The 27,397-nt window shown below is 39.0% G+C and overlaps 1 protein-coding gene across 5 annotated transcripts in view; it reads left to right on the top strand.

Moving 5' to 3' along the window:
• The window catches only part of ATP10D (ATPase phospholipid transporting 10D (putative)), a 43,815-nt gene extending 19,098 nt beyond the window's left edge, over positions 1 to 24,717 (top strand). For 4 of the 5 annotated variants that reach the window (XM_005028104.6, XM_027457138.3, XM_027457137.3 and 1 more), the window contains 18 exons: positions 735 to 841; positions 1,580 to 1,711; positions 2,659 to 2,786; positions 2,930 to 3,182; positions 5,570 to 5,805; positions 6,662 to 6,850; positions 8,881 to 9,499; positions 10,399 to 10,505; positions 11,394 to 11,520; positions 13,344 to 13,528; positions 15,207 to 15,516; positions 16,152 to 16,228; positions 16,748 to 16,873; positions 17,353 to 17,553; positions 19,066 to 19,146; positions 19,393 to 19,497; positions 20,518 to 20,705; positions 23,082 to 24,717. In XM_005028104.6, coding sequence (XP_005028161.4) covers positions 735 to 841; positions 1,580 to 1,711; positions 2,659 to 2,786; positions 2,930 to 3,182; positions 5,570 to 5,805; positions 6,662 to 6,850; positions 8,881 to 9,499; positions 10,399 to 10,505; positions 11,394 to 11,520; positions 13,344 to 13,528; positions 15,207 to 15,516; positions 16,152 to 16,228; positions 16,748 to 16,873; positions 17,353 to 17,553; positions 19,066 to 19,146; positions 19,393 to 19,497; positions 20,518 to 20,705; positions 23,082 to 23,553 — 3,643 coding nt within the window. In that variant the 3' untranslated portion in view covers positions 23,554 to 24,717. The remainder of the gene's footprint in view (positions 1 to 734; positions 842 to 1,579; positions 1,712 to 2,658; positions 2,787 to 2,929; positions 3,183 to 5,569; positions 5,806 to 6,661; positions 6,851 to 8,880; positions 9,500 to 10,398; positions 10,506 to 11,393; positions 11,521 to 13,343; positions 13,529 to 15,206; positions 15,517 to 16,151; positions 16,229 to 16,747; positions 16,874 to 17,352; positions 17,554 to 19,065; positions 19,147 to 19,392; positions 19,498 to 20,517; positions 20,706 to 23,081) is intronic. The other variant, XM_072037643.1, reaches the window with a different exon arrangement.
• Positions 24,718 to 27,397: the final 2,680 nt, after the last annotated feature.

The following is a 27,397-nucleotide window of genomic DNA, read 5'->3' as shown; positions in this document are numbered from 1 at the left end:
TCAGGATTGGAAATGAGAAGAACTGGCTTCCTCTCCTACTGCGATGTGTTTTGTGTAATCCCCAGTCATTTGATCAAATTCCTTTTGAGCAGTATTGCCATATGTCTCTTCTCTTCTCATAGGTCTGTGATTTTTTGTGTAGGCAGTAGGAAAACAATTGTATTCCATGGAATGTCTGATTTGCAGTTTTTGAGAGGTATAATGTCTACATTTTTCCCCATGGGCAATTAAATGTTAGAAATATGAAAAGAAAAAGAGCTATATAAAAATCTTAGTCTGTGAGGAAAAACCTTGACAAAAAGTGGGCATACCTGCATTGGAAATCTGCCACAGGGGTTATAATGCTCACAACACTTTTAAAATGGGATTTCAAATTTTGTTTGATTTTTTTTCTCACGTTGGTAATTCAAATAGAAGTTATTTGCTTTCAGACTTAGTGTTTGTCCCATGGTCATTTCAGCAGTGTTGCCTACTTCCCATATGCTATCTGGCAAATGCCAGGCTTGAAAAAACATGGAAATTTTAATACAGTGCTTACATACTTAGATTTTCAAAGGTGATCTGAATTCATGTTACCCACTTCTTTTGTCCAATGAGAAGTGTGGGAAAGGTAGTCAGTGACTAGTCAATTCTCCAGGTGATCTGCTCCCTAATGCTTTTTCAAAACCTGACTGGTAATTGCTGGAGTCCTACAGATGGAGTAATGAAAAATGTGCTTTTTTTTTTTTTTCCAGTGAACATTCAAACAAGGATAGAGTGGGCCTCAGCAAGGAGAACTTACTGCTCCGAGGATGCACAGTAAGAAACACAGAGGCTGTTGTAGGCATTGTGGTATATGCAGGTGAGTGACCACCCTTGCTTTCACATACTGCAGTGCAAACAAGATGGAATTATGTGCCTTAAGAAATAGCATCGCACAAAGGCAAGGTAGCAGATTGAAAGCATGGATCCAGCAGAAGGCAACTGTAGCTAGAAGCATTTAAGAATGCATGTCTGAAATAAGTTTGTTTCTATTTTAAAAATGCAAAGGCTGATACATCTGATTATTCATGGGAGGCAAGCTCTGTTTCATGTCCTTGTCCTCAACTGTTAACTGCAATGGCAAATCCAGGTTTTGAAATGGACATGCAGATACTTGCCTTTCTTGGGATTTTTACTGGTCCAAAATTGAAGTTAATGCTGTTCTTTAATACTCCATATCGAAGGGAAGATGTTTTATGACTAGACAATGTGATTTACTCTGCTAGATAATAGTGATGCAGGTGCAGAGTTTCATGGAAAATATTAGAAATAGTATAGAAATTTTCAATAATAGGTTTGTTTCTCTAGGAAGGAATATTATTGACAGTATAAAGGATAACATAGCTGAGAAATTTTGGTTTAGCTTGTTCAGTTTTCTTTAGGGTGGAAGTATTGTAGGACAGAATTACTGTAGGATCAGTTAGTTGAGTCATATTTATAACCTCTTTTCACATATTAGTTAACAGAAATGTCCAGTTTCCCAGAGCTTTAGAGATATAAAGGAATTTTGGTTCTAATACCTGCAAACAGAGAATTTCAACGTTTGTTGTGGTTACAGGTCATGAAACCAAAGCCATGCTGAATAACAGTGGACCTCATTACAAGCGCAGTAAATTGGAAAGAAAAGTGAATTCTGATATTCTTTGGTGTGTTCTGCTTCTAATTTTAATGTGTTTAACTGGTGCAGTAGGTAAGTGAGAATCTGCAGCATCCTGCTATTTTCCCCTCTCAGCCTACAATGCTAAGTGTTTTATTTTGGGGCTGTTTCATTTTAATAGCCCATTTCAGAAACTGCCTTCACCTATATCTAATTCTGCATCAGCTGGGGATGCTGCCAAGCTTTAGTTCATGTTGTCATGTTTAATCTGGAGTATGGTCAAGTGGTATGTTCCTTGTGTTAGGTCTGGAACCCGTTTCTCCAATTTGTTTTCTTCTTTTGCTCATTAATTGTTCTGTAAAACTCATACTTTGTGTTAGGATTGCTCAGGTAAAATGAGATGCATGTACAGTATTGCAGGGAGAGGCTGAGTTTGAGTAGTTATAAGGATTTGTATTTTATGTATTCATTAAACAGTGAGCTTGAGTGCTGACATTTGAACAGACTAAATTTTATGATAAATCAAAAAGGTGTTTAAAAAAAAATCAGGCTACACTTAATAAACATGTCTGGCATCTCAAAACGTGTTAGATGAAGTTGCTTTTATAGCTGAGTTTTGAGTTTCTTATCATAAACTAAGCTTGTGATCTCTTCTGGGTAAGTTTTTATCTCCCAAGGCTATAAACTGGACGGAGTGGCTTGATGACATGCTTTTCAGAGGTTAACTGAAACCTGAACAAGCTAAGATGAGACATGTAATTGTTAGGGTATTTAAAAAAAAGTTTGTGAACTATAGTTAGTATTTTCTGAGTTCTGGGACATACTGTATAAATGTGCTATTGACACCAAGGAAGTAAAGACTTTATTCTTGTGTGCGCTTAATTCATTTTAATGAGGTTCCTGTTGAGAAAAAAAGGAAGAGAGAAAATAGTAGTTTAGAAGCTTAGAAAGAACTGCAGAGTATAACAGCTAACACCATGACCCTGAACTGTGGTGCAGTCTACATAACTGATTCACATTATTTTGTTCTTGTTTTCAAGGCCATGGAATTTGGTTGAGTAGGTACTCAGAAATACCTTTTTTTAACATCCCTGATCCAGATGGGAAATCGATTCCTCCAGCATTAGCAGGGTTCAACATGTTCTGGACAATGATCATTTTATTACAGGTAACTTTTGGCTTTTAGCATGGGCCATATCCTGATCTCACATATATCCTTGAAGTAACTCTCTGGCTTCCATGGAATTACTTCATGTTTGTAACTAGCCAAAGAAGTTGCTTTCGTTTAATCCCCGTGTTTTGTTTTGGTAGGTCTTGATCCCAATTTCTCTCTATGTTTCAATTGAGATTGTCAAGTTGGGACAAATTTATTTAATACAGAATGACATTGATTTTTACCATGAGAAAACGGACTCTACAATTCAGTGTCGATCACTGAATATTGCTGAAGACCTTGGCCAAATTCAGTATATCTTCTCTGATAAGACTGGAACACTCACTGAAAATAAGATGGTTTTTCGGCGATGCAGCATTGCGGGACAGGAGTATTGCCATGAGGAAAATGGTAAGATATTAAACCCATGTTCATGACATGTCCTTTTTCTGTTCTCAGAGAAGCTAAAAGTTTTCACAAGGTCAGGTTTTTATGAAATTTGTGTGGCAGTATGCATTCATAGAAGGAGTGAATTTAGACAGGTCCTACTTGCATCTTTCCCCATGGTTTGGATCATTTCATATACAGTGTTCTAAGAGGCATGAAGGCATATGTAAGCTGCTGCTTTGCAGATAGCTACTTTTTAGCATATTTGATACCACAAAAACAAATGCTCCTTACTTGATCTAGAGAAAGTCATTCCAATGGCATTTTGGTTCTCTTCTTGCAATGTTCGGAAACAGACCACTGGAAAAGTGCCCATCTAGACTTTCCTCTTTCTTTTAAACAAGAATGCCAGTGCTTGACCAATATTTTAGGGTTCAAACATCCTGTTCAGTGCTATAGCAGTGTACCACCTTTATGTATTATATTTTAAAGCTCTGGTTTAACATGCTCTTTACTTTGAGGGTACAGTAACCCAAGTACATGTAAATACATGCTGAAGTCGAAACTTTAACAATAATATTAAAGTACAAGTTAAGCAGATGTGTGTGTATGTGCATGTTAAGGCTACAAAAGTAAGTACCTCCATCAAAAATATGAATGTTGTATTCTTACTTAGATTTTTAAAATCCTGTTTTAGCTCAAAAGTCAAAAAGCAGCATTAATGGATAGTTGCTGCCTCATTGTCTAATATCTTAATATCCCTCAATACATGTTTCATGGAAGCCTACTTTTTTTTGAAGCTTTCTGGGAGCCAGGAGAATATTCAACTCCAGACACAGGAGAAAGCTATGCAGAGTTACATAAAGTATTTTATTCAATTACATGTTTTATTAATGAGACAAAAACACAGATTTTACTACCATTACTGTATGTAAGTATTAGTGACTGCAGACATGTCCTCTTTCACGGGTGGGTAATGCAAGGATCCTTTATGAGATCAAAAATGAAGTGCTGACAGGTGGGCTCATGAATCACAACTGTGTATTAACCTTCCCCCTGTGGTTTTGTTGGTTTTGCTGCCAGATGGAACTGCTCACTTTCTGCAAGCAAAAGGCACACCCTGCTGGCCACCACAGTGAATCACTTCAGTCCTTCTTTTGTTCATTGTCACAGGAACAGATGATTACAAACCATTTTAATAATTTCCTCATGTATTTTGAAAATGACATGGTGTGGTTGTCCTGATGCTTCTTTGGCTTTGCATAATTATACTGGGAGGGATGACAAGAGCAAAGTGAGAAGAAAAGTCCTTAAGTTTCAAACTTGGTGAATGAATAACTTAAATAAAAAAAGTATATTTTCAGAGCATTTCCTAAAGGAACAGAAAGTGTTTCAGAAGAGATAAATCAAAGACTAGTGAGAATGATTTAGCTGTGGCTGATGTAGGTCTCATTTTGCCATGGGAAATATGTCTACCAAAAACTTCCCCTAGGAGTTGACGTCAGTTATCTTCCAAAAATACCAGTGTGTTTATAATTATGTTCATAATTATTTCCTGTTGTACCTTGGCTTTTACCTGGAAATGAAGCATGTGCTTCTTCCTAACCAGTCTAGAAATTATGTGCCCTGAGAATCATTCTGCAAAATGTTGGAGGTCCTGCATTTAGCTCTGATCCACACTTGTTTGGTTGCACAAAGCTGCCGTTTGCAAGGCTCCTTTTACATGCGGTAAGAGTTGCACTACACGACAGTTCAGCCTTTAGCATACAAATCACTTAGTCTGTAGAAATATTTCTGTGTTTATATCTGTGTTGTCCAGGATAAAGGAATGCACATGAGGGAAGCACACAACAGCGATGACTATGATGTGGTATAATCTTCCATATAGGTGCCCACGTGCGATGTTCCATCTAAAGTAACACATGCCTTTAGACCTTGGCAGCAGAGCAGTGTGATGTTATAAGCAGTGCCACATTTGTTGCTTCAGACAGAAGTGCACGCTTCTCTGGGAGTATAAGTGGATGCGTGGTGTCCAAACCTGTCCGTACAGACGTGTTGTTACCATTCTTTTTGAACTTTTTTTAATGTGTCTTCAGGACTTCCAGTCATGGCCAATTCGTTACTTTCTCAGGCATTCTGTTCGATTGTTTCACGTCCCTAACAAAGTTTTACTGCTGTCTAATCTGAGTTTGTCTTGCCATAATTTAGGCCCATTGTGTCTTCTGTTGCTCACAGTATGCACAGAAGAAAAGCTATTTCCTTTCTCTGTGCAATTGCAATGGTGGATTATTCTCAGCTATGTACTAAATGGCTTATTTTAAAATCAAGTTTTATTTAAGGAGTCTCCAGACAGTGTTTTATACAAATTCCTTTTTGCTCATGGAACAATGATTTTCTTTCTATTTCGATAGCAAAGAGGTTGGAGTCTTATCAAGAGATGGATTCAGAAGATGAGGATTCAGCTGATGCCCAGTATGCTTCCTTGAACCATATGTCAAAAAGAAGGGGTCACAGCTACAGAGCTGTGAATGAATCTTTGAACAAAAAGTCTTTGGATCAGTTACCTGGTAGTTACCCTGCGGCAGGAAGGGAAAATTCAGCAAGTGATGTTCCCCATGCAGGACATGTTGCTTTCAGCAGCCGCATTGTAAGTAAAAGTTGTTGGTTTTGATACTAAATTTCTGAAGAAACTCATGAAGGAACATTTTTTTACCTCTGTTTGAACAAAGTCCTTGTCATATAGGGGATCCTTTATCTTCCATCAAAATGAGAGCTCCAGTGATTGCTTGGCTGCGATCCCCTGTTTACAGCTGACATTGCAGATGTTCATTGGGTTACAAAGATGTATGCTTTGATTCTTGTTGGTGTGATTCCATGATCACGCCAGCTAAAATGACCGGTTTCATCTTCAATAACAGTTTGTTCTTTTGCCTTAAGAAGTTTCAGGATTTTGTTTTGATTTTAATAAGAAATATCTAGATAACCAATACTTATCCCATTGTACTTAATGGAAATTACCAGGAGTAAAAACTCTGCTTCTTTACCTGAAGGTGTTTAAATAGCATTGGTCTTCCTTAATCTCTGTTGAAGTGCCTGTGAAGTAGATCTCTACTGATTATTGTCCAGGCCTGTAGTTTGCTATTTGCAACAAATGGCACAAGGCAGTGAAAAGGTCGGAGTGTTGCTTTATTTCCTAGTATAATCAACTCAGCACCTGACAGGAATGGCTCTTTACTTAGGAAGGAAGTTGTATGAGCATCTAAGCTTCATTTGCCCTTAACTGATTTTATCTCCAGACACTGAGATTATTTCAAAGCTTCTACCATTGGTTTCTTGAATCAGCTGTCATTAGTGTCTGGGGAATGGGGAATGATTATTTTCTTCTGATATAGCATTTTTTAAATAAGTCTAGAAAAAAATTACAACACTGAAATTGTATGTGCAAGAATCATTTGGGACTTCCAGGGTTTATATCCTAATTGACAGTTTTGTTTAATCAATAGGAAACGGATGTTGTACCAGACACACAGCTGCTGGAGAAGTTCAGTCAGATTTCTTCTCATTCCTATCAACAATCAGAAGATGCCATCAGCAAGTTATCTTTGGAGACAGTGTACATCATTGACTTCTTTATTGCTCTGGCAATCTGTAATACTGTTGTAGTTTCAGTCCCCAATCAGCCACGTCAGAAGGTAAGAAAGTATATTCATCTGTATGGGCATGTTTTTAAGGAAACGAGTTCCCTTTTGGTTGATTACAAAAGAAAAAAAAAAAACACTTAACTGGCATTTAAATGCTGGCAAGTTTCTTCCAATGCAGAAAAACTTAGATTGAGTATTTTTCTTCTGTATATAGATTGTAGAATCCTAGAATGGTTTGGGTTGGAAGAGACCTTAAAGACCATCCAGTTACAACCCCTAACACGGGCAGGGACACCTCCCACTAGATCAGGTTGTTCAAAGTCACATCCAGCACGGCCTTGAACACTTCCAGGGATGGGGTATCCACAGTTCCTCTGGGCAACCTGTTCCAGTGCCTCACCACCCTCTGAGTGAGTTACTTATATCCAATCTGAATCTACCCTCGTAATTCAAAACCACTACCCCTTGTCCTATGACTACACTCCCTAATAAAGGGTTACTCCTATCTTTCCTGTAGGCTCCCTTTAGGTACTGGAAGGCTGGAATAAGGTCTCCTTGGAGTTTTCTCTGGGTTGAACAATCCCAGCTCTCTCAGCCCCCCTTCATAGGAGAGGTGCTGCATCCCTTGCATCATCCTCATGGCCCTCCTCTGGACTGGCTAAACTTTTTAAATGATACCAGTGTGGCTAGAGCACTTGCAGTGAAGGTTGAGGCAAAAAAAAAGTTGTTGAATACCTCAGCCTTCTGATATATATATGTATATATAAGTATATATATATACATACATAAATACATATATATCAGATATAATGATGTCTGTTGACTTCGTCTTTTGAAAAAAAATAAACCTGTGGCATATGCAGAACTAGATTTTGGTGTCCTTGTAGGTAGTCAACCTACACTTATGGCTAGAGATTTTTTCAAAATGTGTAGAAATAAGTACCACATATGTATAAAGAAGCCTAGTATTTCCAGACAAGTCAGCATAGTGGGCAGTCTACAGGTGCATGTGTGGATGGGGCAGCTATGTTAAAAATGTACTACCCAATCTGCATTTAAGAGTGGTGTAGAAGGCTGTACAGGTGAGATTTTCATATTTTTTTTTTTAGAATAAAATGTCTGGATGACTTGTTAGCAGGGGAAAAGATCTCCAAGTCGTAGCTGGACTGGGAGAAGCAATATGGCACAAGGTTTGAGTTCACGGTTAGGGAATGAAAAAGACAAAGCTCAAGAGAACAAAAGTTTTCAGTGTTCCCTGAGGGAGAGGCGATGAAAGGATGTTCCTAGTCTCTGCCCCCATGATGCTGAATAGAGACACGCTACAACTTGCATGCAGCTGAGGGAGAATTGAAGCCAGTCTTTCATTTCTTGATCCATTTCAGTGGCAAAGGATAACGTGCTTCTTGGTGATAACTCATTCATAGCCCTTCAACAGTAATGAGACATGAATGTCAGCCATGCACACTTTGTTCCTCATTTGTAAGCTATTAGTGGCCAAAGTGCTTTGCATAACAGTAAACCCGTTATTTTGTAACACTGATTGAGGGCAACTGGCTTTTTTAAATTCAGACATGAACAAAAAAAAAAAGTATTGGTAAGGTACTGTATTTTAACATTATTTGTAGCTAGCTACTGTGAGGACTATGGAGTTGGTTTATTCTTCACAACTATCTTTCCAACTCAGAACAAGGATTAAAGTGTTTAGTTCCATTTGCCACAACTTTTAAAAGTTATAATGTCATACTGCCTGTTCCATTACTTAAGCATTTTTAAAGAGAAGTATTACATGGAATCAGACTTGGAATACACACAGTTTTCAGATCTGAAGTATTTCTACAGTAAAGTGGTTTGAATAGGCGAAGCTCATACAGAACCTATTTTCTCTACTTATGTGGTAATATGTTTAATTGATCTAGCCATTTTTAATATAAGCAATCAAAATAATCCTAAATTTTAAATCACATTTGTTAAGAAATATATATACGTTTATTACAAACTATGTGTTTTTTTTAAAAAAAATGTTCTTTAATGAAATAACATGTGACGAATTTAAGATGTATAATTTCTCTTTTCTGTTCCAGATGAGACACTCTTCACTGGGTAGGATGCCTATTAAATCCCTTGAGGAAATCAGGCAGATGTTCCAGCGGTTGTCAGTCCGGAGACTAAGTTCCTCCCCACTTCCAAGCATAAAAGAGTCATCATCTGAAAGCCCAAATAGCTTTGTGAGCAAACTGTCTATTTTCAGAATGAAACTTGCTTCACCTGCTTTGGATGGAGCTGCTCAAAGGGCTGCTGAGCCTCTCAACCCTGACAGCCCAGAAAATCCCCAACTACCCGAAGAACTAGATATGGTGAAAGTAGCTGCAGGCAGCGAACACCATAGTGCTGGGTCGTCTATGAAAGGGTCATCTCCCTTACCTAAACTGTGTTATGAAGCTGAGAGTCCAGATGAAGCTGCCTTAGTTCATGCTGCAAGGGCTTATAGATGTGTTTTACAGTCTAGGACTCCTGATCAAGTAACTGTGGACTTCACAGGTCTGGGATCTTTAACATTTCAACTCTTGCATATCCTGCCTTTTGACTCAGTGCGAAAAAGGATGTCAGTGGTGGTTCGGCACCCAGTCTCCAACAAAGTGGTGGTTTACACAAAAGGTGCAGACTCAGTCATGATGGACTTGTTGGGAACTGCATCTCAAGGTATTTGTAGAACTTTTAATTCTTTGCTCACCTTTGTCATTCTTCAGAACAGTTGAAGAGTCTTGAATTTTTAACTGAAGGTACTATAGCAAAAGTATTTCATGTGTATGTAAGAAACATGTGCCTACATATATTTAAGCTCAGGAGCTGTTCCAAGGGATTTCTTAATGTTTGGAAAATGATAAAATTCCATCTTTAAAGGTTCACAGTCTGCAGGAGGGAATTTGGTTTCTGTGTTCCATGGCATATCTTAGTGAGGAAGAGGAATGTTCCCATTCCAAGAGCATATTTTAACTAATCCATTATAAAGTCTAGACAAAAAGCCTCTGCAGTCCACAGGGTGAAAAAGTACTTCCAAAGTCTATGTTGTCTTATTAGGAGCATAATTTCACATCTGGAGCTATTCTTCCTTACTTTGACTTTCAAGGTAAACTTGGAATCTAACTCTTGCATGTCCACAGTTAAATGAGTCAAATGCCTCTCTGAACAGTCCACTTGATAATGGATATTTTTTAAAAAGCCTCTCCATGGCTACCCTTTTATCTCCCTCCCACTGAATATATTTATATATTAAATATAAATATATTTAGCTCCCTCCCATTGAATATATAGCTGCTTTGCTGTCTGTGGCCCAGTTCATTTTAGAAAATCGTTTTATTTTAGAAAAATGTTTTGATATGCTAGTGTGTACAAAGACATATCAGTAACAGACTGGTTCCCCTTAGTGCTTGTGCAGATAGGCACACTGCCTCTTGCTAAAGATACAGTCACAGTACATCGTAACATTTCTATATTTTTAAATCATATTTAGACCTTCAAAATTTTCTAATAAATTTAGTTTAGAAATGCAAATTTAATTTGCTTTCTTTGCTTTTTTTTTCTTTTTTTAATAATCGTAGGCACTAAGAATTCAGAAATGGAACAAAAGAAGATTAAAGAGAGAACTCAGAAGCATTTGGATGACTATGCCAGAAGGGGACTGCGCACTCTTTGTATTGCTAAAAAGGTATTGACTTTTTCTTATGTGTTTGCAAGAATGTTTGTTTACAGTCCATGACCAACAGGAGTGGCAGCACCAATGGAGCAGATATCACAACTTCTGAACAGATGCTCCCATTGCCACATTTCATTTATCCTGAAATTCTTTTAGCAGGAATTTTTAAGTTGACACAAATCAATTCGTTCAGTTAGGTTGGCATTGCTGTTGTCAGTTTGAGATGTCAGATAGCTTAATGGTCTAATTCTAACACTGAGGGTGGAAGGTGACTTGATTTTTTACATGAGTCCTGAGCGGGTCTCCTCATATGAAACTTGTCCTGGTTGGAATTTTTTTGCAGACACAGAAAACAAATTAAGTCAAGCCTGTTTGGGTTTCACACAGTTTGTAGTGTTAAAAGATCTGGATGCAAAACCATGTGATGTTTTGAGATTCCATTTTAAATTAAAGCTGCTCAGAAATAAAAATCCATAGGAGTTGAAAGAGGCAGCAAAACTCTTTACAAACCCTCACGCAAAGTGGAAGCACAGGCTGTGTAGCTGTACAGGCTGTATATAGTTGTGCAGTGATTCTGTGGCTGTGTCAGTGAGGCAATTAAAGAACATAGAGAGTATACTGTGATCCTTAGCCTCCCTGCCTTCCATCTAAATGGAAATATATCAGGCAGCTCCAGCTGCCGGCAAGCTTCTGGTAAGCAACCTGACCTGTGAAGCCTGGCAAAGTAATCGAAAACCATGAATATCATCCTGTCTGTGGGCACCCTGGGGCACACATATACTGTTGGGCTGCCTGGCTAGGTTTAGTATGTGGACAGCAGAGGTGGCTCTGAGGATATTTTGCAGGCACAGTTGAAAATGAAATGTAGGTACATCCTGTGTGTTTTCTTTCCCTCTGTAGGTGATGAGCGATGAGGAATATACAGAGTGGTTAAATCATCATTTTCTAGCAGAAACCAGCATTGAGAATAGGGAGGAGCTGCTGCTTGAATCTGCCATCAGGCTTGAGACCAAACTAACTTTGCTTGGTAAGTAGAAAATGCTGAAATTCACAGGAAACTCCTTATGATGGTTATAATCTGAGTTTACCTGCAGAGAGTTGTATGAACCTCAGTTTGTGTAATACGTAGCTTTCTACAGATCCTGAATTTATTGTCACTACTGAATTTTCATAAATCTTGCTGGTAAGTTCATTTGAGTTGCAAAACCAGCTGAAGGCAGCTGTTGATCTTCTATTATTTATAAAGGATAATGCTTTGCTGATTGTTTTATTATTCTTTTTTTCTCCTGTGCTCACTAGACTTTCTAAGTGTCATCATCATAAGCATGTGAAATAGTAGTAAAAAAAAACCCAGGCTTGACAGGGTAAACGCAGGGATCGCACTTCTGGGCATGTTTTTTATCATTGCATATCTACCATGCCCTAAATTAAAGATAGTGAAACTGTCTTCTGTTGGATTAAGAGATCGAGTACCTCAGAAAGGGAGCATTAAGTATACAGAGTGCCCAAGTTGAAACCACTACTTTTTTTCCTCTTCCTTTGATGTCTGACAGTGTCTGTCAGAGGAGCTTGCATCTTCCTTCCTGCCTCTTGTGTTGACTTCTGACTTGCATCAAAATAAAAGGAGAGTGCAGAGCAAGGAGCTGGAGATTTTAATTTCCCAGGTGGCCAGCGGGCATGAGCTCTATGCCCTTGTTGGCAGTTACCTATTAAAGAAATTGCTATAACATCAGAAGTCTGCCTGACCTTTTGGCCCTTAGCCATCCCATGTGACAGTCAGCACTTGATATGCTAGTTGCTCACCAGAATCCTTCACTAGAAACACGGTTGGAGGGGAAGCTTTGCTGAGAGTTTTTTTTTTTATTGTTTGTCTTTCAGAATGAACCTAGCTATAACTGGCTGAAGTTTCTTTCTGAGAAACTCTCTTAGCTTGAGTGTCCCTCAAGCCACACCATGTCTTCTGGTTATGATTTTGTACTGAAAATGTCCTGTACCATATCATAGGCATCGCTGCTTTTCAGAGATGGTTTTGCTTTATGCTGATGTCATGTTACCTTATTGGTAACAGAACAGAAGATTTTTTAAGCTCATTTTAGGGATGCAATTCTGCATACTGTGCACAGCAGAGAAGAGGATATCACTATTAAACATATTTTTGTCAGCAGTCTTTCTATAAGTGCTAAGACACAGCACAGTACAGTTTTACATATTGTCAGCTGCAAAGCTGATCCAAGATTCCATTCTCCACTTGTTTTTTTGTCTTCCTCTGCATTGTTTTTGGAGGGGTGGGTTTGTCAGTTTGTTTTTGCCCTTAGACACATATCCATTTTATGTACTAGGAGACATGTCTGGGAGAATATTTTGCCAAGAGCAGCTATTCACCAGGCTTATAAAATCCCTGCCAGAGCTGGGAACCTGGGAGGAGAACCAAGGTATAGGCAACTTGTCCTCTTCAAAGTGGGGCTTAACATAGGAAGGATAAAGATCATAGGTGAAAGAAAGTTTTATGTAGTCTGAAGCTGGAGGGAGTGGGAATAACGGAGTGTATCTGTCAGGAGAAGCCTGGGAGTCTGCATCCCACAGCCACTGTGGGTTGAAACAACCATGAGAATGAGAAAAATTTTATTTAGAGGGTCTTGTGAGGAGCTGGAGGCCACTGAGTATGTACAGTGGGTGTGTGTCAACAAGCTTGCGTGTGATGGGCTTTGGGACAGAAAGGTGAGGAAGGGGGAGATTCCTAAGCATATCCGTGTAAAGTCTGTTTGGGGTTATGGATACGCATAGGGACCATCTTGCAGGCTTGGTTCTGGAAATATATCAACACTAATCCTTCTGTTTGTCTAAATTAAGGTGCCACTGGCATTGAAGATCGCCTGCAGGACGGTGTTCCAGACACAATACAGGCATTACGGAAAGCGGGAATAAAAATATGGATGCTGACGGGTGACAAGAGAGAAACAGCTGTCAACATTGCCTATGCTTGTAAACTGCTAGAGCCAGATGACAAAATCTTCACTCTCAAATCACAAAGTAGAGTGTGTAGAAAATTACGCTTTTTTTTTTCAATTTATGGGGAGGGTGTTTGGTTTTCTCTACCAAAAAAAATGCAGTCAGACAATATTGCAGGACAATACAGAAAAATAATATATTTTCTGTTTTTCCATCTCACCAAAGATAGCATGATTTATTGGAAGATGGAAATATTAGAAAATTGACGGTTTGCTTATTTGTGGGTAAAATATAATTTATATATGTTTCCTTACATAGTCCATAAATGGCCATTAATTATCTTAACTGATTACTTAATTTCTGTTTGTGTTAGGTGAGAGAGTGACACACTCCAAATTTTATTAGACATTTCAGGTGGATGTAAGGTTGCAGCATATTAGCGATATAAGAGTTATTGTGATGCATATTGTATAAATTAAGTTTTCTGCTGCTTTGTCATACACCCTCTCAACCCCACTTAACTTGCATAAATGTACTAGGAATTGTCTCATTAAAATGCATTGCACAAAGTTTTCAAAAAAAAAATGCCAACAATTTTATTAGAGAAAAAGCCGCCTTCTTTTCACCACACAGTAGTTGAGCCACATGATTAAGAGTGGTTAAAAATGCTGTTGTTTTGGGAGGCAGCTTAATCCTACCTGTACCCTCTTTTGGATGCTTAAAACTACCAGGTTTTCAAAACTTAATTTTTATCAATTTTGGAATTCTTAAGAAAGGAATTGCAAACTCTAACTGGTAAAGTGGACATATGCCCACTGGTATGCCAACAGCTCAGAGCAGAGACATGAAATCTGGGATAGCTTTAAGGGACTGGAAGATTTTTAAGACGCTCTGCTTTTCTTTTTTCTTTACTTGCATGTTTCTTCCAAAATTTATTTGGTATCTGTCATGGGGGATGGTGTGGCACATGGGTAACTGTGGGAAAATAAATTGAAAAAGGAAGATATTTAGTCCAATTATGTTTGATAAAAGCTTTTTTTTCTTATTTCTGTTAGTATTTTCTCCCTTCCATTTTTCCTATTGGGCAAAGAGGATCTTACTTAACAATGTGAATTAGCTCCTCTTGCAGAAGTGCTTGTCTTCCCTCTAACTGGGCTTTGAAATAAAAAAACAGACAGGATTTGACACTGTTGCATTTCAAAGTAAGATAATGAGCAGACTTAAGAATATATATTTTTTTCTATATAGTACATGCATTACATATATTTATATAAAAAGTCTTTTGAGCATCTTATACTGCCAAGGTTGAAAAACAAAAAAATGTTTCACAAGGCCAGTTCAGTAATGCATTGCAGCTCGCCTATAAAATGATTTGAAATGCACTTTTGGCTTTACATGCCAAACAAAAGAAATGAAGAGAGTAAAAGCTTTACCCAAAGCTGTATTTATATAACACAATCCTTAATGTTTGTTTGTTTGTTTGTTTCTGGTAGTCCTTGAACATTTTCTGATCCATTGTGAGTGTTTTCACTTCTCCTAATACAATAACCAAACCCAAGCAAAGTTAAATCATGGTCTGTTTTATTAACAACAGACTGCATCCTTTGTGATTTTAAAGGGTTGTTCAGCTTCATGTCTGAATCCTTCTGTTATTCAAATGAAATGCTACACAAGGACAGCAACTGACCTTTTCTCCATATGTGTTTCATAAATTGGAAAGGGAGACTGAATACAAACAGTAAGCTGTCTTTCTCTTGTCTTTAGGATGCTTGTGCTTTGGTGATGAACAAAATTTTAGAAAGCATCCAGAAGAATACTTCTGCCAAAAAAACAAAAAGTCAGAAACTTAGGAATGTCTCTGCAAGTCCCTCTACTCAAGCTGCTGGGTTCAGTGCAGGTCTGGTTATTGATGGAAAGACTTTAGAGCATGTCCTTCATGACAGCCTGCAGAATATTTTCTTGGAGCTTACAGAAAAATGTCGAGCTGTAGTCTGCTGCCAAGCCACACCACTGCAGAAGAGTGTCCTGGTCAGACTGGTGCGAAATAAGCTAAAGGCAATGACATTAGCTGTAGGTGAGTCCCATGGTTTCTTTTCTCTGAAAAAAAAAAAAAAAAACCAAAAACGTAGAAGCCATTTTCTTCTTTCCTTTATTTTCCTCAATATCTGTCACAAAATGTACTTACAAGGAAGATAATCCTTTGAATAATAGTTTTCTCTGGCATAAGATGATGTTAGTCTTCTAAGCTAGCAAATTTAGTCCATAAACACACTCATAATAATCCAAAGCAACAAGGACAGCTGCAGTCATGTACAGTGATATGTCTGAAGGGGAAAGTGAGAGGATTTTCTCTGTTCTTCATACAACCCCCAAAATAATGAGGGAAAGAGATGACTGGGTGTGATTTAAAACACACGTACTTTCTGTTCAAGCATACTGACTAAATTCTGATGAAAGGAACAGCTAATATACCTTTGGAGAATATTGCTCAGCTCAGTCAGGCCTCCCACATACTAATCCTGTTTTCCATAGGGTTTTCTGTAGGCTGCGTTATTGGCTACAAAAATGTTTTTCTCTGAACTCTTTGGTGTTCTGATATATTTGACTTTTCCTGCCACCTCCATGGCAATGTGGTAGCCAGCAAAGCTGCCTCTAGGTCGCATTCCAAGTGAGAGAGCTTAGTTCTGATTTCTCCCCTTTTCTCTGTAGGTGATGGTGCCAATGATGTCAGTATGATCCAGGTGGCTGACACTGGTGTGGGAATCTTGGGCCAAGAAGGCATGCAGGTAGTGTATACAAAGACAGCTGCAAGTGACATCAGAATCCATTTTAAATCTGTTCAGCTTACTCTAGAGGCCCAGTGGCTTCACAGCCCATTACTGTGTCCGGGGGGGGGCACAGTTTGCATCCTGAGCTCACACCCATGCCTCTGCTCTCATCAGGAGCACACAGAAGCTGACGCTGCAGGGGTTCAAACTCCAAACAGCAGAGCTTGCTGTTTGAACTCCCCATCATTCATTTCATGCCATGCCCAAGCATCAGTGATTTCTGTGAAGTTGTGTGGTAATAATAAAGACAGACAGCCTCATACGTGCACATGTTGTGTTGGGCTGAGCTGTGTGTATTAGTGTAAAATGTGGTACAGAGGGTCTCAGATCTGAATGAGGCTAGGGCCATATGTATTACGTATAACAAATCACAAAATAAGAGTTTCCAGTAGTACATCAGTTGCTTGCTTGACAGTACTTGAAGTTCATCTTTAACTGTTTGGATGTAACATATCTTTTCCTTTATTTGTCTTGCAGGCTGTGATGGCAAGTGACTTTGCAATCTCTCAGTTTAGACACCTCAGCAAGCTGCTGCTTGTACATGGTCACTGGTGTTATACCAGACTTACCAACATGGTGCTCTACTTCTTCTACAAGAATGTGGTATGTAGCTGTCCCATCCTAGGCAAATCAGTTTTCTTATTTGAAAGTGCTGCAGGGTCTAGTGTAGCTTCATATTATTTTTAAGTTTCTATTGTGAATGAGTTCAAAAAGACATAAAGAGCATGTGTCAAACAGTTTGGTTTCCCATTTACATCTGCAGAGACTAGACACTCCTATTCCTTGGACTGAGTTTTCCACTCAAAGCCATTGTCTAATTCAATTAAAAACTGGGTAACAGGCATTATTTCATGTAGTGGCAGCATGAATATTTAAACAAGCCATGTATCCAGTTTTTAAATGCAAAGATATGTTCTAGATGAATATAATTTCAAGTGTGGGATTGGCAGGGGCTCTATAGCAATTACACATATTTTTCCACAGATTATGGTAACCAAACCTATGATCTGCCTATTTTCCTCTTGTTTTTAAAACACTTGTCTCTATGGGTAATATTTATCATCTCATCATTAACTTTTCAGGCCTATGTGAACCTCTTGTTCTGGTACCAGTTCTTCTGTGGGTTTTCAGGCACATCAATGACTGACTATTGGATCTTGATTTTATTCAATCTCCTTTTTACATCGGTGCCACCCATCGTTTATGGTGTCTTGGACAAAGATGTGTCTGCAGAGATACTCATGCAGATCCCGCAGCTGTATGTGATGAGCCAGAAATCTGTGGTAGGTTAAAGAACGTTTGGCCTGAAGCAAGTTAAAATGGTCAGCATTTGAGCCATTTCTTTCTTTCCTTCATGGTTCACGTCAGGCAAACATGAAGTTTAAAACCACTTTCTTTGTTAGATCCAGACCTGTACAATGCATGCACAAACAAAAGCTGTTTTTTTCTGCTCTGTGCTTTCTCAGTCACAGACTTTTGACTAAGTAAATGTTACAAGGCCCCAAGATTTGGCCATTTATTTTGGTCTTTGGGATATATACAATGAGCTGAGCAGATGCTTTTGAGGCAACATAATCAGAGTTGCTTCATTACACAGTTGTTTTTCTCTCTGCCTTTTTTCTTTTTTTTTTTTTTTTTTAAGGTTTTATCAGCGCTTTCTCTCTTTTGTCCAGCTCAGCATTGTCTTGCCCTGTGGTTGGAGCTGTTAAGCAGTATATCATTTCTTTTCTTGAATGAAAATAACAGTGAAATAACTGCTTTGAATTAAGTGCAGTGTAAAAGAAGGAGAAATGCTTAAAAGATGTGTGTCATAATATTGCACCATCATATCTTAAGTGCACAGCTCTGTACAAGCTATAAAAGTGGGCAGTAACTTGGATTCATCTTCAGTGATTTAAAGCACTTCCCTGACATGGGCAAAAGAGAAGACTAGTTTTTCATGCCAAAGAGAAGGGTTGAGTGGCTTTTAATCTCTCTTTATTAATTGGAGAGGAAATCTTATGTGACTAGACTGCTCCCCAGTGTGCTTCAATGTAGTGCCTGAAGGAACGGTATATATCAGAGCCAGGGCAAATAAAGCTATAGTTTCATAAGCAGTTGAGCTGTCACAAGTTTGCTGCCACTGAGTAGGTGGAGTAGGCTTGTTCCTCCTCATTTTCTCCCATCTTTTCTTTCCTCTACCCATTTTCACCCATGTGGTTAAACTGCCTCCCTTGTGCCAGCTCTGTTGTTCATCAGATCCTTTGAGGAGTCAATTAAACACGCTAAACCAACAAAGTTTTTAGTGAGTTTACGGGCAGAAAAGCAAGTTGCTTTCTCACATTCTAGTAAGATTTGTTAGCTCACATTACAGTCTGGTAAGTACAGAGGAGTCAACCAGTAGAAACTAAGAGGCAGAAGCATATGTACAAAAAAGAAGGAAGTGGATTTGGAAGGAAAGTGGGACTTGGCATTCAGTGATAGTAAGTTGCAAGGATAGTTCATTGTCCCCTAGCTCTCTCCCTTCCCTATTACTCACTTAGGTTTGACTCCGGTAGGTCTGTTCTTGGAGAAACAGCTGTAAGATCAGAGTTCACAGGTCTAGCTGCTGATTTAAATCCTAGCGGTTAGCTACATATGCCGAGTGAGCTCTTTATTCTTATTATGGAATAAAAGTTGCCTCTTTGTTGGGAAACTGGAGTTATTCTGCAGATAATCGTTCTCTGAATCCAAATGAATTCTGAATAAAGCTGCAGCAATTTTTTTAAGTTTGTTCCAGTGACATTTTGTTTTTTTTTGTTTTTTTTTTCTTACAGGCCTACTTGCCTTCAACTTTCTGGATAACCTTGCTGGACGCTTTTTACCAAAGTCTTGTTTGCTTTTTTGTGCCTTACTTCGTAAGTGCTGGATATGAAATACTCCTATATGCCTTGACATATTAAAAACTCAGGCAAATTAGAGAAAACAATGCAGTTTTTCATTGTACTTCATCATATATAAATTTGTACTATCAGGATTGTCATAGGAGCTGAATTGAACCGTGTGCATGCAGATGTGTCTGGCATTTAAACTAATAATGCTGCTTTGCATATTAGGACTATAGGTAAAGAATGTATTTAACTGACTGTCATCTTCCCTTACAGACTTACTATGGCTCAGACATAGACATTTTTTCTTTTGGAAATCCTATAAACACAGCAGCTCTCTTCATAATATTGTTGCACCTTCTCATTGAGTGCAAGTCTGTGGTGAGTACTTTGTTTCCTGAAGAGTATATTCCTAACAGAGCGTGCCTACAGCTTTCATTAAAAATTATGGAAGAAAGAGCTTTCTGTATAAAGCTAAACAAGTAGAAAAGGGTTAAAAAGTAAGTATTTTGTTTATATGATCCTGTGAGCTCTCTTAAGCAAGCTGTCATTGGAGCAAACGGTATTACTTGTATGACTAAAATTAACAGAATTTGGTCTCGGAATTACTTGTAGCTAGTAAAGGATCCTGCCTTAATAGGATTCAGTGGGTTTGGGATGTCAGTTTGGTTTTGCAAATGGTAAAACCAACCAGTGATCTGCTTGAGCTTTCATAAGTTCCCAAAGCTTATTTCTAGTAGAATACAATGTCAGCTGTTGATTTGGAATGCTTTAAACTGATGGTCTGCTCTGGAGAAACATTATGTTATAAAAACAACACCTTTATTCATTTATTCGGAATATATGCATAGCATGAGTGTATCCATGCTCTGAATAGGAAAATATTACATAAATGTTTTTATTTGGCATTTTTCTATGTCATCAAACTGACAGACCAATGACAGTATTGTTTCCGTAGTAACTATTATAGCCATAACTCCAATGAAGAACAGTTAATCAGTGTTTCAAGTAAGATATTTTAGGGCTCATGTCATGTGAAGATCTGCCTCCATTTGCTTGAGAAGGATTTCTGTTCTGCCGGTGAATTAAGTGGTCGTATAAGGCAAATGGCATTATAAAGGCTTCTACAAATGCATCAAAAATTATGTTTTTAGTAGAATTAAAAAATCATAATTAAACAGCTGGTTACCTATTAATAGTAGGAATAAGGTTCAATTCTTCCTGGTAGTGTTTTGTATGGAATTAGGAATACTGTCTGAACAGATTGATCCTTTGTTACATTAATAACATGTCCTTGGAGGAGGAGTGTGTGTGCATGTTCATGCATGCATGTGCGTATAAGAGTTATGGCTCTTTCTGTTGACAACTTAAATCTGACTTATTTTATTTTCTGAATTGCAGACTTGGATACATGCAGTAGTTATAGTTGGCAGCATCCTATTTTACTTTATCTTTGCTCTGGCTTTTGGGGCAACCTGCATAACACATAACCCACCATCAAATCCATATTGGATCATGGAAAGGCACATGACAGACCCAGTATTTTACCTCGTCTGCCTCCTGACTACTTGTGTTGCTCTGCTGCCCAGGTATGTTTCTGTTTTATAATCACAGTTTCCTATTGCTAACAAATTAATTTTCATCAAGTCTTTGCGTACTATAAATCTCTGCCTAAAAGTCATCTTGTCCCCTCACAAAGCAAAGAAAATTTCATAGTTATACAAGAGAAAGTCAGGCGAGGACAGCTCTCTAATGACAAGTCATCAAAGTAAACTGCAGTAAATACAAACTCTTTCATGATTTAAATACTAACTATTGTGTTTGAGTAAAAAACAAAACAAAACAACAAACATGATTGCTGTAAAGATAGAGTTCATAATTTATAAACAAATCAGATACATTCAGGATCAAAGTTAAATATGCGCTATACATAGGCTGGGCTGTCTATGGTTATTTGTTAAACCATTTTCTGTTTGAAATTTATGTTATGAATATATATAAGAACATTTAGAATGACAAATACATGTGCAAGCTTCTTTGTGGGGTAGAAACACACTGACTAGATTCAGAGGGGGAACTGAGGTACATTTTTATCATGCCTAGCATGTTTTGCTTCACTGAAAAAGTCATGCCCTAGTTTTGATTACTCATTCAGCTTGGAAAGGCAGGAGCCTTTGGTGAAGCTCCCAGACACTGGCATGCTGAGCAGGTTCACACTTCATTCCAGCAAAAGGACAAGCCATGAGCTGCAAGAAATGTTGTGTGCTCTTCCCTCATCATCTTGCTCTGGCTTCAGGTGTTGACAGCAGAGCCTTTTCTTTCACACACAGATCTCCTTTACATGATAAATAAACAAGCAAGTGCTGTTCTAGGACCTTTTATAGAGCTGTAAACAGCCTAGATAGGAGAAAGGTTTTGGGTTGCTGACTGCTTCCAATTTACAAGTATTCCATTTTGAAGAGTGGCAATGTTTTTCATGACAAATTAAATGCAAAGATTTAGACTCAGCAGTAAGATTCTCTGAATTGCTTTCACTTTCCCTGTGCCAATATCCCAGAATATTTATAGCTGTTGTAGCTGATTCGAGTTCTCAACTGATGATTTGATAGACTTGTAGCACAGAATGGCTGCTGTCACACGTACATTTTTTTCCTTGCTTATTTCTGCTGTAATCTTTTGTAAGATGCTGAAAAGCCTTCACTTAGAACTATGAAGCTAGAGGGTGTTCTACACCTTCTCACCTAAGACTGGGACTTTTCACTGGAGTTTTTAAGGAGTATGTTTCCTACAGAGAGACAGATGTTAAAGTCCTTGTTGAATCTGCAAACTCGCTACAAAAGGCTATGACTTAAACCTTTGCCCAACCTAAGCCACCAGGGAAGTTAGTTCCAATATGAACTAACCGTAGATTTTCCTTACAGAACATCATCACTATACTGCTATTATATTGCTACTATATTGCTGTTACTGCATGTGACGCTTTATTTCTTTGGTCTTTGCCTTCTTGTTCTTTCTTGGTTCTGTTCAATTCTCTGGCTCCTGGAAAAATTTAGAAAGATTTAGAAAGGTGCTCTGACTACTGTCCCCAGCTTTCTAGGGCTGTATGAGTGCTGTATTATTAATGTGAACCAGCAGTGATAAACATCATCTCAGTCTGAAACATGATTTTTCTAGGCCTGATATATTTCTCTCTATATTCGCACTGTTCGAGGGAAACTCTAAACTGAGCACTGACCTTGATGGCTTTTTTCGGGGGCCTGACTTTATCTTGCAGAAATCTCCATTTTCAGTGTAACTGGGACCCTGGCTCTCACCCAAGTTGCAAATGCACATTGCTGCAGCGAGGCTGAGAGAGCTGGGGATGGTCAGCCTGGAGAAGAGAAGACTCCAGGGAGACATTATTGCAGCCTCCCAGTGCCTAAAGAGGATCTACAACAAAAGTGGGGAGGGACTCTTGGTCAGGGAGTAGAGTGATAGGACAAGGGGTTAGAGCTTTAAATTAAAAGAGGGTAGATGCAGATTGTGTGAAGAAATTCTTCACTCAGAGGGTGGTGAGGCACTGGAACAGGTTACCCAGAGAAGCTGTGGATGCCCCATCCCCGAAAGTGTTCAAGGCCAGATTGGATGGGGCTTTGGGAAACCTGATGATTAGTTGCAGGGGGGATGGAACTAGATGGCCTTTAAGGTCCGTTCCAATCCAAACCATTCTATGGTTCTATAAGTCTTTGTGCAGAACCAAAAAAAAAATGGAAGCATCAGCCTTTGAAAATGCCAGTTTTTCTGGTGTGGTTTCTGACCTGATAATTTATGTTCACAAAATTGCACCAGCAAAAGCATGTTTTAGAGGCTGCTACAGCAGCCTCCTCTAGGTTTACATGAATGGTGTTTGGTTTTCTTTAGTGATCCTGGAAACAGTTTTGAGTCTGCTTCTAAACAGCTTATTTGAAATTGTGTTTATTTTGTAGATATTTGCTGAGAGTTCTCCAAGGAACGTTGTTTCCGTCTCCGGTGTTGAGAGCCAAGCACCTTGACAAACTGATCCCTGAGGAGCAGAGGGAAGCAATTAAGAGATGGAAAGATGATTGCGTTGTAAACTGTAGAATGGAATTCCAGGTTACTTCTGGGTCTTCCAGCTCAGCCACAGGTGCTGTATCAGAGGAAGAAAGCATTGCCAGTGTTTTGCCAACTTCTAAAACACCTTTTCAGGCCTGTTCAAGAGGGAGGTTAGTGGAGGAAGTCTCCTTATCAGACATTCAGAATGAGTCTGGGACTACAAACAACCAGAGCTCTGAAAGGACTGTATTTCTGAATTCATCAAAGGAAACTAATTCAGACTCTTATGGAAGTAGTAACTGCTGTGCTGAAGTCTCTCGGAATACTTCTGAAGAGGACAAAAGTGTCATTTCTCTAGCAGATTTGAACACAAAGCAGGTTTGAATTGTTTTGTGTGCACAAGCTGGTTTAATGTAATTTACGGAGTTGGAATGTGAACTATTGAAAATCCAAGAATAATAACTGCTGATGTATGCTACGTTGCGGTTTTGTTTTCTTCAGCCAAGGAAGATGATGCACCCATTTGCTTAAAAGCTTTTGTGTTTATAAAACTTTTCAGTAATTTATTAAGACATTCAAGGCCTAAATGGCTGAGTTTTGTTATTTTTTTATGTAGTAGACTTTTCATACTGCTTCTGTTGCATAATGCCTCTTGGTGTTATAGAGAGGACATTGTATGAATTACAGATCTGTGGGATCTAGTTCAGGTAAGATTCACTCTATAATAAGCCATGTTGGTCCCTTGCATTGCTGTCTTAAAATTGTCATGTTGCCTGGGATTCGTGGCATGCTGAAGTATGCAGTAAGCAGAAAGCCTGGGATGCAGTGTTTTTAGTTGGTTTGTTGCAAGACTTCTCAGTGTTTGTATATAGCAATTGTTTTAACCGTTGTCAGCCAGTTCCTCCACCTTCTATTGCTAAAACCATCTCACTGCTGTCCAAACTCAACTTAAACCATCAGGAAAGTGTCCCGGATGAGACACGCAGCTCCCTCACCTTCCTCTCCCACAAGAGGAGAAAATTTGTGTAGTTCATCCTCCTGCTTCATCCTTTCTCTTTGTCTCCATGTTCCCTTTCATGTCATTCACACCGACTGGACTTCTTTCCCTCTTCACCCAACTTGTATGTTGGCTGCCTCAGTTTTCTCTAGACTCTACCTCATGCCTGCACTGGAAAATCATCTGCAAGTGGCAATGGGTAGCTCCCATGTGTCCACAGACAGTGCAACTTGTAGCTGATGACATTTCTCTTCTTGACTCTCAGGTGTTTTTACATTCCTCCAGACTTTTATAATAAACAACAGTAAGTATCTACAAAGGCTGTTCAAAAGTATAGCCATTTGTGAGCCCCACATTTTCCCACTGCTCTGCAAGCTGCACAAAAGGTAGCTGAGATGTGTGTGGCTTATTTCTGGAGTTCTGGCTGTCAAAAATATTGCCTCCTTTTTATTTCTCTGCCCAAAAATGTACGTGGCCAATTTATGGAGGAATTTAAGAAATTGTTTGTATCCATTAGCACCTGTTGAAATAAACTATTTCCTCAAACTTCAGCAGTTAATGAATTATTATTACTGATCCCATTTTTTGTTATGTTTCTTTCTAAAACTTTGAGCTTTCAAACTGCTAAGATTTGTCTGTTTATTTTTAAACACCATGTTTGGGGCAAGGGCTCTGCTTTTTAATTGAACCATGAGTTTTCCATGCCAATGATCAACATTACATATTCCACATCTTCTAAGATCTCTGAAAGAATTTAAACAAACACTGTGAGGTCTAGGACAGCTGCTGCTACGTAGGGCAGATATTGAGGGCATGCTAAGTTCATTCAAACACAGGTCACCACATGTTGCCAAAAGTTTGAAACGGTTTTGTTTTCAAAAGGTAGAATGTAATTCGTGCTGACTCCATCCTTACTGCTAGTGAGGAGAAAAATATCTTTTTGTTTAGCCTGTAGAAGAAGACCAGTGGAAGGAGCCAGTGATGACGGGCATTTTTGCAAATATTTTTTTTACTTTGATTCAACATATGACAAAATAATTTTTGATAAGTTCTAACATATGTTTAATGTGCACATTTGAAGTGAAAGTAGACATTCAAATTCGGAGACATCATGTCCAGCCTAAGTTGGTTCACAGTTATGATTTCTAGGTGTTTGCCTGTCGTACACTTGCTTGTTACACTTGTATTTTTTGCAGTTGGGGAGTATCATTTACAGGACCAGATCTGGAAAGACTTGAGGAGAAGAGAGAGGGACATAACAGCTGGGGTTAACTTGCCAGGAGTGGACTCCAGGCGTCCTGACTGAAACATTTCAGCTTTCTCTGCAAACCACAGGAACCGTGAGGTATCCTAAAAGATGCAAGGCAGCCAGCAGGTTGTGCAGGGAGATGAGCTGGTACAAGGACAGAATCACACAGCAGTGGACTTACTGGGACATAGTGACAGAGTGACCTGCTGTGCTCCCAACAGAACTCCAGGGCAGGCTCAGATCTACCCATGTCATTCCTAGCACAGGTTTTCATGTTGAAAAGATCTCCAGTGCTTTCCTGCCCTGGAAGTCAAATATTAGTGTTTCCAGTATCTTTCTTCTGCACCTTAAATCTATTTCCTCTCTTCACTTGTGTGACAAAAAGAGGTGGTTATCATCTCATTGCAATGAGTGATCTCAGTGATGCAAGACTGTTTCCACCATTTCATTCAGTCATTTTTTTTTCATCGCTTTGGATTGTAGCCCTCTTGTTCCTTCAGTTGTAGTGCTAGCTGAGAGGATCTAGAAGAGAGCATGTTCTCTAACTATGATATCCTGACCTGCTCACTGTCAGCAAAGCGACACTGAGTCCAAACCGCAGCAGACAGGTTTTGGCAGCTAAGTTTCAAGCAAGTTAGATATTTGAGAGGCAAAGTCTTGGATTTTAGCACCCAACAGAATGGTGAAGTGTGCATTAGTGGTGAAGAGGTTGTGTGGTTGTGTGCTTTTGAGGAATCAGTAAAGGGACTAAGGTACATTGCGCTCTCATGGGTGAGCTCTGGGACTCTGTGGTGACTTAGAGGCATGCTGGGCTCAGCGCTCTCCCCTTCCTGTCACTGTAGAAGGGAGTTGGGCGACAGGATTGGACTGAACTACCCAAAAGTGCCAGACCCTGTGGATCGCCTTGGAATTTCAGGTACTCTTAAAAACTTCCTCTCTATCAATGATACCACTGATGGTGAGTACTTTTTATACCAGTCAAAGTGGTACAAAATAACACACACACAGCATTTGATTTCTTTTTTTTGTGTTTTTTTTTTTCACTGATGGTGCACATAGCTTAAAATTCTTCTCTATAACCTAGGCTATATGCTTTCAGAGGACTTTGACAAGCCATGCGAATGCTAAAAATACATTGTGTAAAACCTGATCTTTTTTTTTTTTTCTATCCTTTGGAGAACAAACAGCAGAAAAATATAGTGGCTGTCTGCTGTGATCACTTGCTATTTTTTACTGAATGGGGGATGAGGGTAGTGAGTCTTTAATAAAAGCTTCAAAATTTTAATTGGCCATATCTAAAGTGGTGCCAAATTAAGGGTCAAATGAAAAGTTCTCCCCTTGCTTCTCAACAGTTGAATGTTGTTGGTTTTTTTTGCACTGGAGATGTCAGGATCCCCTGCTTGCTTCTGCAATCCTGCACTTAGGCACAACATGACCTGACTTTTCCATTTGGAAAACAAGCTTTTTAAGATTCTCTCACAGGTGTCTTGCAGATGTCGTAAAGGAAAACACAGTGTCTAAAGTGTTGGTTGTCAGATTTAAAAAAAAAACAAAAACAAAACAAACAAAACCTTCAGGCTCCCATCCCAACTTTGTACCTATGCTTACAGCAGCTTTAACTCACAGGTTGGTGTGCAATATTTGATCCACAGAAAAACACTTTTTTTTTTTTTTTTTTTTTTAATTTCTACAGCAGCATGTGCACTAACCATGTGCAGGTGCCTTTATTTAGCAAGTGTTTTTGTAGCTCAGCGAGCTCTGGCCCATACATGGGGCACAGTTTGAGCTGAATGGCTGACCTAGGCTGTGGTTTTTCCTTCAGTGCTGCTGGCTGCAGCACAGGGCCACAGAGGAGCTAACACAGAGCACCTGCTGCTCCTGCCAGCCCTGGGTCTGCTGCTGGTCTGAGCAGCACTTGCTCTCAGCAGGAGTTAATGATCAAGTTCTGGAGGTGACTGTTCCTATAGCTGATTTTCAGTGCG

This window comes from Anas platyrhynchos, chromosome 4, assembly GCF_047663525.1.
Source record: "Anas platyrhynchos isolate ZD024472 breed Pekin duck chromosome 4, IASCAAS_PekinDuck_T2T, whole genome shotgun sequence".
Lineage (NCBI taxonomy): Eukaryota > Metazoa > Chordata > Aves > Anseriformes > Anatidae > Anas > Anas platyrhynchos.
This window is presented reverse-complemented; position numbering and strand designations above follow the sequence as displayed.